The sequence below is a fragment of the Aedes albopictus genome, chromosome 2 (genome assembly GCF_035046485.1).
Source record: "Aedes albopictus strain Foshan chromosome 2, AalbF5, whole genome shotgun sequence".
NCBI classification, from domain to species: Eukaryota; Metazoa; Arthropoda; class Insecta; order Diptera; family Culicidae; genus Aedes; species Aedes albopictus.
In genome coordinates this window covers 73,691,141-73,703,877 of record NC_085137.1, presented here as the reverse complement: position 1 = coordinate 73,703,877, position 12,737 = coordinate 73,691,141, and the positions used below count along the sequence as shown (strand labels likewise).

Below are 12,737 nucleotides of genomic sequence, written 5' to 3'. Positions count from 1 at the left end.
GGCATTAAATCATGCCGTATGTACTCTACAGCAACATGAAAATTGATGAAATCATAAGCCTTACTTATGAAATTTTGCACTTGTAATATGGAAACCGCTTTCAATCAAATGGGAAGCATGCTACAAATGTTAAATTAAAACTTTTAAGTACCGTAACCGCTTCTAGTTCCAATTACCTTTTGGAAGTATGTTGAATCATGCGAAATAAATTTTGATCCTCAAATTAGTGATTTGAATTAGGTCCCGTCATAGTTTACTGTTATCTATATCCTGTAATATCTTTCCAGGGAGGGTGCAAAACAAAAGCCTTTCTCTTTTGCTTCAGAAAATTCTCAAAGGGGTGCTCACTCCACAGTTTGTTCTGATAAACTGATTAGTTTAGAGTTATAATTGATTTTTTTTTTTATTTTAAGTATATTGATCTTTCATATTTAATTCTCTTTTTAAAGCATGTAACGTTTGCTTTTATATTTTTAAAACAAGCACTGGCCCTCTGAGCATGTGTTAAGCTACTCGAAAAAGTATTGTAAAACTTTAAAACATGTTTAAATAGGCTTTTCAATCTAATTTTTTATTTTGTTGATTTCGGGTAACATTGATCATGCCAGTGATCAATGTTCGTTAGTTTTGAAAATACTCTCATTTACTAAATTCGGGGTAGCTGATTTCGAATATGTCTTCCAAATTCTTACAAGTTATGTACTTTTTGAGTGATTTTAGGATTAAAATCCACCAAACCGCGAATTACGCCTAAAGGTAGGCAATGGCTTAGGTAATTGATAGCCTACTCTTAATAAATCGTGTATTTCAGTAAAAAAGAGCATTTTCATAAAAATGTCGCTTCTTAAATCCAACTCTAGGGTATCATATATAAGTAATACAGTGACTTCGAACCTATATTGCATCTAGTATTCACGCCAAGCATGAATGTGTGACAACGTATCTCATTGCGTTACGAAATATAGTTATGGAAAAATCGATTTATTTCAATGTTTATGAAATTCAATTTTCATGAATTACATGTCATTAAATAGCTAAATGATAGGAGATTACGATATACCATTCGATAGCAGAAACTGCACTCTTAGAAAAAATCATGTATATTTAAGTTCACTTGGATGCACATAAAAAGAGCGGCCCGTTTGACACAAATTTACGTCTTATATCACAAATAAAGTCGAGCTAGCAATCGCTAGAGCCGAAACGAGAGATAAAACATATGCAAGTAAAATATTGAACTGGATTCGAACACTGGTCCGATGATTGAGAGGCACGTACTAAACCTCTCGGCTGTTTCACCGAGTTGTGAGACAAACGATAAATGTAAAACTACCTATCTCGTCAGTTAGGTTTATTGGCATCTTGTGCAACCAACTCGAACTTACATGATGGATGTAAAATTGAGTCAAATTTGCCATTCAGTCAAGGAATGTTTACGTACGTTGATGGTTTACGTCACGTGTAAATTCCTAATTTTTTAAGAGTGTGATTCAATGTAAAATGCTTTTTTGAACATTTTATGAGGTCGGACAAGCCGATCAATTTTACCCCGCTGATCCATGATACCCCGTTTTTCGGTTCTTTGATTGAGTATAAAAAAAAAACAAATGGCTTTACAGGTTTGTGTAAATATCTTAAACCTCACACCCGTTTGCTTTGTTGCATTCCTTTATGCCGCTGTTTCAAGGTTTTATGACTCAGTGGCATAGTTCTACGACTCAGCGTCATGGACCTATGAGAATTGTTAAAAATATGTATGATATTTATCGTTATCGTGAGACGAACCAGCCAAGGGCTGAAAGTCTCTCTAATAAAGACAAATCAATCAATCAATCATCGTTATCGTCATGGTATTATGACTTATAGTCATGATATCAAGAAGCGACATATTTAATTACTTTTTCGATGTAATTCACCACTTGAAATGTTTCAATTCACCACTAACTGTGGAAATATGATGTTTGGCGGCGCTAGTGTTTTCAACGTGTATTAGTTTGCATTCCAACTCAAGTAAGGATCCAAATCCTTACACAACTTTATGAATAAAATTTATTCTAGTCTGGATGTCTGTTTTCTGTGGCGTTACAGAAGCGTTTTCGGGAGTTCGAAGGGGTTTTCGGTGGTATTTCAGAAAGTATCAGAGTATTTTCCGGTGTTTCCGGAGGCCTTACAGAAGCGTTTTCGGGGGTTCAGGAGGGTCTCAGGCGCGATTTCAAAGGGTGAAATTTAGATGGCATTTTGGGAAGCTCCAGAGGATTTTTGACGGTTTTCAGAGGCGTTACACAGGCGTTTTCGGGGGTTTCCGATGGTCTCAGGTGCGTTACATGGGGTCCGGGAGGTTTAAATGACACTAAAATGTTTTAGAAGATTTCGAGCGGATGTCAGAGGCGTTACCAGAGCGTTTCCGGGGGTTTTGGAGGGTCTCAGGTGCGTTACCGTCGGTTCGAAAGGGTTCCCGTGGGTTTTAGGTGGCATTTCAGAAAGTTTCTGAGGTTTTTCAGAGGGTTTCGGAGGCTTTACAGAAGTGTTTTCGGGGGCTTCGGTGAATCTCAGGTGCATTACATGAGGTCTGCGGTAGTGTTATGGGGTTTTCGATGGCATTTCAGAATGCTTCAGAGGATTTTCAGCGAGTATCATAGGCGTTACAAAACCTTTTGCGGGGCTTTAGGATATCTCCAGGGGGGGGGGGTGGTTTCGAAGACATTTCAGAATGCATCAGAGTATTTTCAGGTGGTTCAGGAGGCGGTACAGGAGCGTTTCGGGGGTTTCGAAGGATCTCAAGTGCGATTTAGAAGGGGATTTAGAAAACATTTCCCAGAGCTTCAGAGGATTTTTTTACGGGTATCAAAGGCGTTACGCAGGCGTTTACGGAAGTTTCAGATGGTCTCAGGTTACATGGGTTCCGAAGGTGTTTCATAAGGTTTTCGACGGCATTTCAGAATGTTTTAGAGGATTTTCAGGGGGTTCCAGAGGCTTTACAAGAGTGTTTTCAGGGATTTCGGAGGGTCGCAGTTGCGTTATACTTATGACACTCATGTACTCATGTACAAGAATCACTGTACAATTGCGCTTGAAATGAGTGCCATACTAAAAATTCTCTCAGTTCAAGTCAGTCTTGTTAAAATTTTCTTGACACTGCGTACCGTTGTACAGGAATCACACTCGTATCACATGTCTGTCTGGGGTATTACATGGGGTCCGAAGGAGTTTCAGTGGATTTTCAGTGGCATTTCAGGATTATTTCAGAGCATTTTCAGCGAGTTTCAGGGAGTTTTAGGTGGGTATCATGTCTCAACTTGTAAATAACACAAATTTCATCAATCTAACGCAAAAACCTGCTCCTGCATCCGACGTTTCGGTTATAAGTATTTAACCATCTTCAGGGTTTCTAAAATATTTCCAAAACGGCAGCCCAATGTTTGCGTCGTTAAACTCATAAAACGATCCATGAAAAATTGTCAAATGATACATTGATAACTCCGTGCTTGGTGTGTTATTGTGTATGTTTACCTACAATACATTTGTTTTTGTTTTGCATTCTAACTAATACATGAGATATGCTTGCATATATAGAGCGGCAGCCTATTTATTGCACCCAGAATTTTCAATTTTTTATGGAGCAATTCATGTTTCATATGTTGCAGTTTGATAATATCGTCGTTGGGGGTGAGAATGGGTCAAAAATGCATACTTGTACATTCATTGTCCAATAGCTTTTGCTTATTTGCATGAAAAAATCCTTTGATCACTGGAATGTGATCTTTGTTAATGCATGCACAAAATAATGAAAAAAATATTTGGAGTTTGTTAATTTTCCTTAAAACTACAAGTGTATAAAAAATTGACCCATTCTCACCTCTTCGAGGGGGTGATTTTTAATGAAGCTCCTGAATTAGGAGCTGAAGGAATTCCTTAAGAAATTTCTGATCAATTTCCCGATTACATTGAGGTATATTTCATAAATTATGAAGTCTATTTTAATTCCCGCATGAATTCTGCGAAAAAAATCTGTTATTTTTTTTAATGTCCGAGACCTGCCAGCGGGTGTGAGGGCCTTAAAAATAAGGCTGATACAAATTTAATTTTGACTTTTTGTCTCCCCCCCCCCCTCTTCAAAAACTTTTGGCTGGATTTTGCATTTTGAGGGGGCAGATAAAAAAATATTTATCAAAATATCGGGTTTTACCAAAAATTCTTTAACAAATCCGATGAGTATTTAATATTTTTCTGATTAAATGCTTTATTATTTTCATTCCACCCCCCCTCGACCAGCCAAAGAGTGGTGGGACAAAAAGTGAAATAAACATTTGTAACGGCCTGAAACTGAAACTGAAAAAAAATGTCAATTTCTTGATTTTGATTTCGATATAGTCGAGATAGTCGAGTGACTCCGTAGCATGAAGGAATAGAAGCGCCCGTCTAGCGAATTGGGCGTCGTGAGTTCGAGTCTCACCGGAGTACGTGGATTTCTTTTCATAATTTCAAATCTCAATTTGTTCATCGAGCACATGTTCTGTTGTGCACATGGATGTCAAAGCATTTTCAACAGAAAAAAACTATTGAAAATTTTGAAAATTTACTATCGAATAAAATATATTTAAAGTATTGAAAAATTGTTACTTGAAAACATTTTTTCTATTGAAAATAGAGTCTTGGGCGGCCATGTTTTTGCCCCTTCAATATAATCGCCTTACCTTCAACTAAAAATGGCTCCGATAAGGCCTTCAGAGATTTTTCCAGACGTTCTACAATTTGTATTGTCTATTCTGCGTGAATGTGAATGAACTTGCAAATATATTGAAAACAGAAAAATTAATTCAGAATTTTGAGAATGTACTATGCATGCGTTTTGAAGAAAATACGGATTTGAAGCTATCATTGCTGAGCACTTCTGTATCGGAAAGATTCTAATAAGTAGAAAGAAAATCGGGTTAAGTACTGTTCCATTTAATTCCACTAAGAATTTGCATCCTTTGACAGATACGTATTCCGAACTCAACTATTAGGTCGTCTTCAGTGTCTCGTAATTGACTCGACTACTGTTTCTGATGGACCTCTCTGCGCAGCGGCCCACATGTGGGCATAATTTGGAAACATTCTTAATGATTTTTCTTAATAATTACCGGAAAAGCTGTAATTATCAAATTAACTCTTCTCATCTGTTTGGCATTCGGATTGCTCAAAGAGAAGAAGAGTAAATCTTTCAATTTACCGATCAGGATCCAACCCTGGCGCTTTCAGCATGGTCTTGCCAAATATCAATCCGTTTGCCGCTTCTAGTCTATGGGCTTCACATTTACTTCCATATTTGGCACCTGAGAAAACAATCTCTCTCGAGGTTTAGTTCATGTTTTTTTTTTGCAGTTTTACAAACATTACAACAATTCGATTGATACTTAACTTATTTTCCCGATCAGCCTAGATAGCTGTGTAGTGTAGGTAGCGGTTGTCTCAATTGGCTAAGAATAACACTACGGATCGCCTGATCCAGTGGTAAGAGTCCACTAAACAGGTGACCCCTAATTCATGGTGTTATGCGGCTTTATGCTTACCGTGCCAAGGAATGAATGGTTAGGGGGGTCTAATAAAAACCTAACCACAAACGGAGCCTGTGGAGAATTAGGGCGTCCTCCACAGTATTACGCCCTTACTGCGCTAACCGGAGCAATAGTGCAGTGAACCTTGTGTTTCTCCGAGATAATCAGTTGCCCTTCTTAAGTCTCAAATTTGAGGCTAAATAAGAGCGGGATTATTCAAATGTTGTAAATTAGCTTACATTACTACCTATACGGTTACGCTTAATGCGTTTTCGCCATTGGCGTTTTATCAATTGACACCGATTTGGTTTGTCGTTTCCTTTTGGTGCTGTGATTGTGAAGAGTGTAATCCAGTCTAGTTTGGGTGGTGGCTACGGCTAGGAAACCTCAGATCAATTTTCACCGTAAAAAGCGTGCGTGGCCCAAGTGGCTCTACTTCAAAAAGTTCATTTTCGTAGGGTAACTTCTGTATAGATTACCTTGTGAACCCAGTTTTGCTTCTTTCATTATAAATGAAGTGTCGTGCCTCGAGCATGCTATATCTTAGAATAACGTTAACAGTATGTTTCAACCTTTCCTTATGGATGCCTTCAAGCAAGCTCTTGTATTCAGCATTTTTTCGTTGATATTTGGCAGTATTGCTACGATGATTACATCATCCGAAGTAACTCAAACATTAATTTGAGATGCTTCAGTTTGATGGTTTACTTAGGTAGTACAGTTCATGGATAACTTAACATAGAATTGCACCTAACCAATCTCTGCATGAGCAGAATTTGTCATTAGTTGACTGATTGGCATGTGTCAGATGAGGAGTCTCCATTTGACCTTCTTTGCACTTTTGAGTGTTCCTTCGCAGAGTTTGCGTATTCAGGCGTCCCTGCTCAACGAACTATGAAACCTGTACTAATTGGTTGCGACCACATTTTGTGGATAACTCATTTCCATTGCTACTCCAAGAGAGTTTCATTGTGGTTTTGTACCTACAACGCCCTCTGTCGTGGTATACCATAACTATTGCTTTGAAAGAAGCTTGTCCTCTGCGGTCTGTGCGGACTGCAAGAGGTATTCCTGAATGGAACTCTGATCTGTTCAAGTTCAAAATATCTTCGGATAAACCATTCTTTTGTATAGTTACGAATCTCTAGCTTCCGCTTGAGAATTATAGCTATATAATCGACTTAGTGGGCCCTAAAAAGCTCTGCTTAATTCAAATCTCCAGGAGCAAATGGGGGTTTGTCCTATTTTTTTGCAGAGGGATTTGAGTATTTCAAACATGTTTTGAACTCTTGTAGTTTTCTATGGGGTATTTTCATGGCGTAAAATTACTCTGTAGTTTTATCCCGAAAGGGTGCGTGCGTTGAATAAAGATGGAATGAGTTTCAGATTTATCTGGTTACCTCGTTCTTTCTGAAATACTTGAAACGCATTGTCGTTTATCACATCCGTGATGTTCGTCTGGCTGACATGCCTACTCATGTGAACTCACATGCCTCCCAATTTGGGATGTCCACAGTGCCTCTTTTACAAAAGTTGTATATGTTTTCAAGAAAGTACTCGCTCAAACGTAGGTGTTGCGGTAATTTCTTGAATATTGAGGATGCTTTGGATGACGTGCCTTTCAATGTCATATTGAAAGTCGCATGACGTCACAAGCTACCTCCATTGAGCTATAGGCTCTCTTTACGCTTATGCGTTTTACAGTGTCCTTTTCAGGGCACTGAATAAACCCATTATGGTATGGGCTATGAGCTCCCATTGCGCTTATGCGTTCATTCCCTCTTCTAGGGTACCCCTGCCTATTTCATCACCTTTTCCTTTCCTAATCCCATTCCATCCCTTGTCCCATTCTCCCTCAGGTAAATGATGAAATAGGCTTATATGTATGGCGATGGCACAAATGTCCCAAATGGAGGATAACGTGCCTCTGGAGCCGGCCTTCTGATACCTGATACCTGTAATTATTAAATTAACTCTTCTCATATGTTTGGCATTCGGATTGCTCAAAGAGAAGAAGAGTAAATCTTTCAATTTACCGATCAGGATCCAACCCTGGCGCTTTCAGCATGGTCTTGCCAAATATCAACCCGTTTACCGCTTCTAGTCTATGGGCTTCACATTTACTTCCATATTTGGCACCTGAGAAAACAATCTCTCTCGAGGTTTAGTTCATGTTTTTTTTTTTTGCAGTTGTACAAACATTACAACAATTCGATTGATACAGTAGTTTCAAAATCTGGCAAAATTCTGCAATCAGTCCACGATGAGAGCGCCCATAGTGTGGCTGTTGGCTGCCCTAGCCGTGATCGAGGTAATTTTCAAAACGATTGCTCACAAAACAAAATCAGATGCCTAATTTCCCATTGATTGCAGTTTACATCAGCCGATCGCCTAGAACCAGATCCGGAACTGTTGGGAAAAATTTACGATCTTCAAAAATTGGTTGGCCAAGTGTTGCTGGATTTCAACAATTTTAATCAAACTTTCGCGGAAGCCTTGGCGCAAGGACACTTCCAGAATGCTCAAGCCAGTACGAAAGTGATATACCGATCCATTCAAATCCTTCGAGACATAACCAGTTCTACTGACGAATTGTTACAACTGCCTCAAATTGCGAAATACCGAACGATGACCGCCGCAGCCAGGATCATTAACAACACGTGCTCCAGCATGGGGGAGGAATTGGAATCGGTGCTGCCGGTTGTCGAAGGAGGAGTTGTTACCCGGGACGATGTTAGGGAGAAAGTGCTTTCCATTAGTCAACAGATTTCAACTGGTCACAGTTTACTGAAACGTTACTTGGACATGTTGATTGTACACGCTTAGAAGTTTTCTGGGCATTGGGTTGTTTGTGTCGAATAAATTCTTTATATTAGCGGAAACATCTGTGCAAACCTTATCTTGGTTTTGTTCACTATTTACTTCTGAAACTTTGTTTAAAACTATATTTTTACTATTTTTTCTTTGGTTTCTTACTTACTGTTTTACAATATAAAATAGCAGCGCTCCTGTATCTATTTTATTCCAATTCAGTCTTTATAAAAAAAAAACTATAAATCAGGCTTTAACTGCTTATCGAATGGCTATAGAGTCTATAGCCTATAGACTACCGCAGACAATCACTTCTCTGAGCTTCACAAAGTGTGAGCAAAATGCCTTTTGATCTGCCGCAAACCGGGCACATATGTACGTAATCTTCCGCCTCTGAACCCATAAACAAGTAGCGATCGATTGAAGGGCAACTGATTACCTACCTACAGACACCTAAATGAACTCTGCACCGCTGCGCTGGCTGGCTGATGATGCACAATCGTCGCCGATGTAACGCGACGCGGTATCCACCATCCATCCATGGTACCGATGAGATGGTCTTTGCGGTGTCTGCAGTCTTGCAAAAGCTGTGCCAAGCCATTGATGTTCATTGTGTGCTTGATAAAGAGCGAATAATCTTGCTGTGATTACCCGTGTTCAATCCTACTGTATTGGCTACTGTAATGTTGCACCTCCTGCTCTGTTCATGGTGAACAAGAGGTGCCTTAGTACCAGTAATGCAATTTCAGGCGATCTTGTAGGCAGATAAGCTCGATTGAACAATGAGAAGTATTATTGAGCGGATGGTGGTGGCAATTAATTTACATTTGCTGATATAATAATGCATCATGTTTTGTAAATTGTTAACCGTTTTCCGAGCGCTCACTTCCGAGGCAAGTCAGTAGGGACTTGTGAAGGGTATTAAGCGACATTGAAGGTATAGTTAACACTTTCACTGTTACTTTTTTTCTGCGTAGACGATTATACCAGCTGTTGTCTATTTCCTGAGGCGTTCATCACGCACTGGTAGAGAATGTGTTTACTTTCATCTTCTGTTGCATGCCACTACTGTGCTGGTACCTTTTTAATGGCACCGACTAACTATCCGACTATGCAGTGATAATGTGGACGCAAAATAATAGCGTTTTCTTGAAGCGTTTTCACAGACGAGTTATGTTTAGGAGATAGAGTCTGGGACCATTGGTGTGTTAGCACCTTTTTGGGCACTTACTGCTATAACTCAATCAATTCTGAACCGATTCACTTGAATTTTTAAAACATGGCTAGACATTGTAGATATCTGATCGTGTCCCAAAAATCAAGTCAATCGGTTCAAATTTGCCTGAGTTATAGCAACAAGTGGCCAAAATAGGTCCCCCTGCCCAAATGGTCCGAGACCCTAGATACACTGTTATTACGAAAAATTACCTAGAAGGCATAAACCTGCAAAGCAGACCTTTACGAGAATGAAATAAAACATTTTAAAGATAAGGACACCATCTTCAGCCAGAGGATGTACAGACTGAACGATACTTAACACTAGAAAACGGACACGACCCATATCACGAGCACCAGTGAATACGAGGAAGAAACATTTCTTGCGAAAAGTGTCATCACTCGGAGCGGGAATCGAACCCTCACCCCATGGCATGGGTATGGTAAGCCCCCCTGGCCGCCTGATTTTTTTTAATTTGATCCCATTTAAGATTATCAAATATTACTATATATTATTATATTACATAATAACTATAATATTATAATAAGATTATCAATAATTTTTAGAATTCCCGAAAAAATCTTTCAAGAAATAAATTATTCTAATAATAATTTAGGATTTTATTCATAATTATCAAACTATTTTCCCCGAAACCCAAAAGAATGTATTTCATGTATATCATATAATTTTACCAAATAACAAGCTTGGTTTAGTTTCTAAATGTTGTAATTTTTGTTGATGAAATGCAAAAAAGAACATGCCAAATTTTCCGGATATGCCGGAACCGGTTCCGGTAGGGAAAGAGAAGAACTATCTAGAGCTACATATATGCTGCTATAAAGTGTAGTAACTCACAATTTCATGAGTTTTCACTAGTAGTCAATTCAAACAAAGGTCATGCTAAGAGCAAAAAACCTGGAATTTTTTTTTTTCAGGAGTTCCTTCACAAATTGCTTAAAGGGCTTCTCCAGGAATTTCTTCTCCATGAATTCCTCCATGTGTGTCACACGGATTTCCGAGTGGTTGTTTCAGGGCTTGTTCCAAGAAATGCTTCAGGAATTCCTCCCAAGTTCTTTTAGAATCTTTTACAGATACTTCTGCAAAGATGTACCAAAGATTTCCTCCAGGAATTTTCCCATAGTTTTCTGGCTTCACCGCAAATTCCTCCAGAGATTCCTTCAAGAATTTCTCTAAGAATTTCACCACGCATTCCTCCGGGAAATTGTCCTGGGATATCTTTAGACGTTCCACCAGTGATTGTTCCAGTGCTTCTTCCGAGGATTCATTCAGTACTTTCACCATTGATTGTTTTAGGTATTTCTGCAGCTATCCATTCAGATATTTTTTCGGAGATTTCTGGAATTATTCGAAGTATTTCTGGAGGAATTTCGTGCTGGAAAAAGATTATTCAAAAATTAAACCATAAATTCCACCATAATTTTGCACAAAAAATTCTTTAGGAGTCCATCCAAGGATTCCTTCAATCATTCGTCCAGAAATTACAGCAGGATGGATGAATTCCTTCAGATTTTATTCCAGGGATTCCTTTAAAAATACTCCCAGAAATAAGTTTAGAAAGCTCTTTTGGAACTTCCTAAGAAATTTCTCGTGGAATTGCTTCCGGGATTCCTCCTGGAGTTTCTTCAGGAAATCCTTCAGGTATTCCTCAACGACTTCCTCCAGCGTTTCCCTTAAGAATTTCTTCAGGGACGCACTTACTCGGGAAATTTTTCTGGGATTTTTTCCGGAACTACTCCAGGGATTATTTTAAAAATTCCTTCAAAGATTGTTTCAGGAATTCTTACAGAAAGTGTCAAAAGATTCCCTAGGGATTCCTCTTGAGATTTTTCCAGGGATTTCTGCTGGGATTTTTCCAGGGATTCCATAAGAAATTCCCCCGGGGATTCCGCCAGGAATTTGTTTAGAAATTTCTCCGGAGATTCCTTCAGACATTCCTTCAAGCATTTCGCGGGGAATTTGTCCAGGAATAAATCCAGGTATTACTCTACATATTCCTCCAGGGCTTCCTCCAGTGATACTTTCAGATATTTCTCTAGAAATTGCTTCAAAGATTCCTCCTGGAATTCCTACAGGTATTCTTCCAGGGATTACTCCAGGCATTCCTCCAAGATTTCATCCAGGAATGCCTCTAGGGGCTCTTCCAGGAATTCCTCCAAGCATTTCTGCAGGTATTCCTGCAGACTAATTCCTCCATGATTCCCATCAGGATTTTTCCAAAAATCCAAAAAATCCTCCAGAGATTCTTGCAAGGACTCGTCTACAGATTCCTCTAGGAATTCCTCCAAAGATACCTCTATGAATTCCTCTAACCAATCCTCCAGGAATTCCTCTAAAGATTTCTCCAAGAATTCCTACCAGAATGGCTCCAGGGATTCCTCCAGGAATTTCTCCAGAGATTCCTCCAGGAATTTCTACATGCATGTCTCTAGGTTTTCCTCCAGATATTCATCCAGGCATTTCTCTATGCATTCCTCCTGGATTTTATCCAGGACTCCTCCATGCATTTCTCCAAGAATTCCTGCAGGCATTCCTCCCCAAGCGTTCCTCCAAGAATGCCCTCAGGATTTTTCCAAGAAATCCTTCTATGATTTCTTCAGTATTTCCTCCAAAGATTCCTCCAGTATGACCTCCATGGATGTCTTCAGAAATTCTTCCAGGTTTTTTTTTCAGGGATTCCTCCAGAAATTCATCCAAGAATTTCTCTTCCAGAGATTCCTCCGAAAAATCCTTCAGGGATTCTTTTATCGATCCCTCCAAAGATTTCTCTAAAGACTCCTCTAGGACATCCTCCAGGCATTCCTCCAGGCTTTTCTTCAGGAATTCCTCCGGGCATTACTCTAGGAATACCTTCAGGAATTCCTCCAAAAATTGCTACAGGGATTCCCACAGGATTTCGTCCAGGAATTCCTCCAGAAATTTTACCAGGAATTCCTCCAGGGACTCCTTTAGTATTTCCTCCAGAATTTTCTCCAGGTATATGTTCAGGAATTTCGATGGAGATTCTTCCAGGAATTGTTTCAGGGATTCCTCCAGGGATTCCCCCAAGAATTTATCCAGAATTTCCTTTAATAATTTGTCCAGGAATTCTTCCAAGGATTTCTTCAGGAATTCTCCAAAAAAAATATTTGGACTTCTTCCAGGAATTAGTCAGG

General features: G+C 39.2%; 2 protein-coding genes across 6 annotated transcripts in view; both read left to right on the top strand.

Moving 5' to 3' along the window:
• The window catches only part of LOC109427584 (serine-rich adhesin for platelets), a 539,771-nt gene that overhangs the window by 433,057 nt on the left and 93,977 nt on the right, over window positions 1–12,737 (top strand). The window lies entirely within an intron of this gene.
• On the top strand, window positions 7,725–8,436 carry LOC115265645 (uncharacterized). Its single transcript, XM_029871563.2, has 2 exons — window positions 7,725–7,848; window positions 7,911–8,436. Exons 1-2 carry the CDS (start codon window positions 7,801–7,803, stop codon window positions 8,361–8,363), a joined length of 501 nt encoding a protein of 166 aa, XP_029727423.1. The 5' UTR covers window positions 7,725–7,800; the 3' UTR covers window positions 8,364–8,436.

What these genes read in the sequence shown, in the direction of transcription:
- LOC115265645 (XM_029871563.2), top strand. Translation starts at nt 7,801, where the DNA reads ATGAGAGCGCCCATAGTGTGGCTGTTGGCTGCCCTAGCCGTGATCGAG. An exon ending in CTGCCCTAGCCGTGATCGAG is followed by an intron (nt 7,849 to 7,910) that starts GTAATTTTCAAA and finishes CATTGATTGCAG; the next exon opens with TTTACATCAGCCGATCGCCT.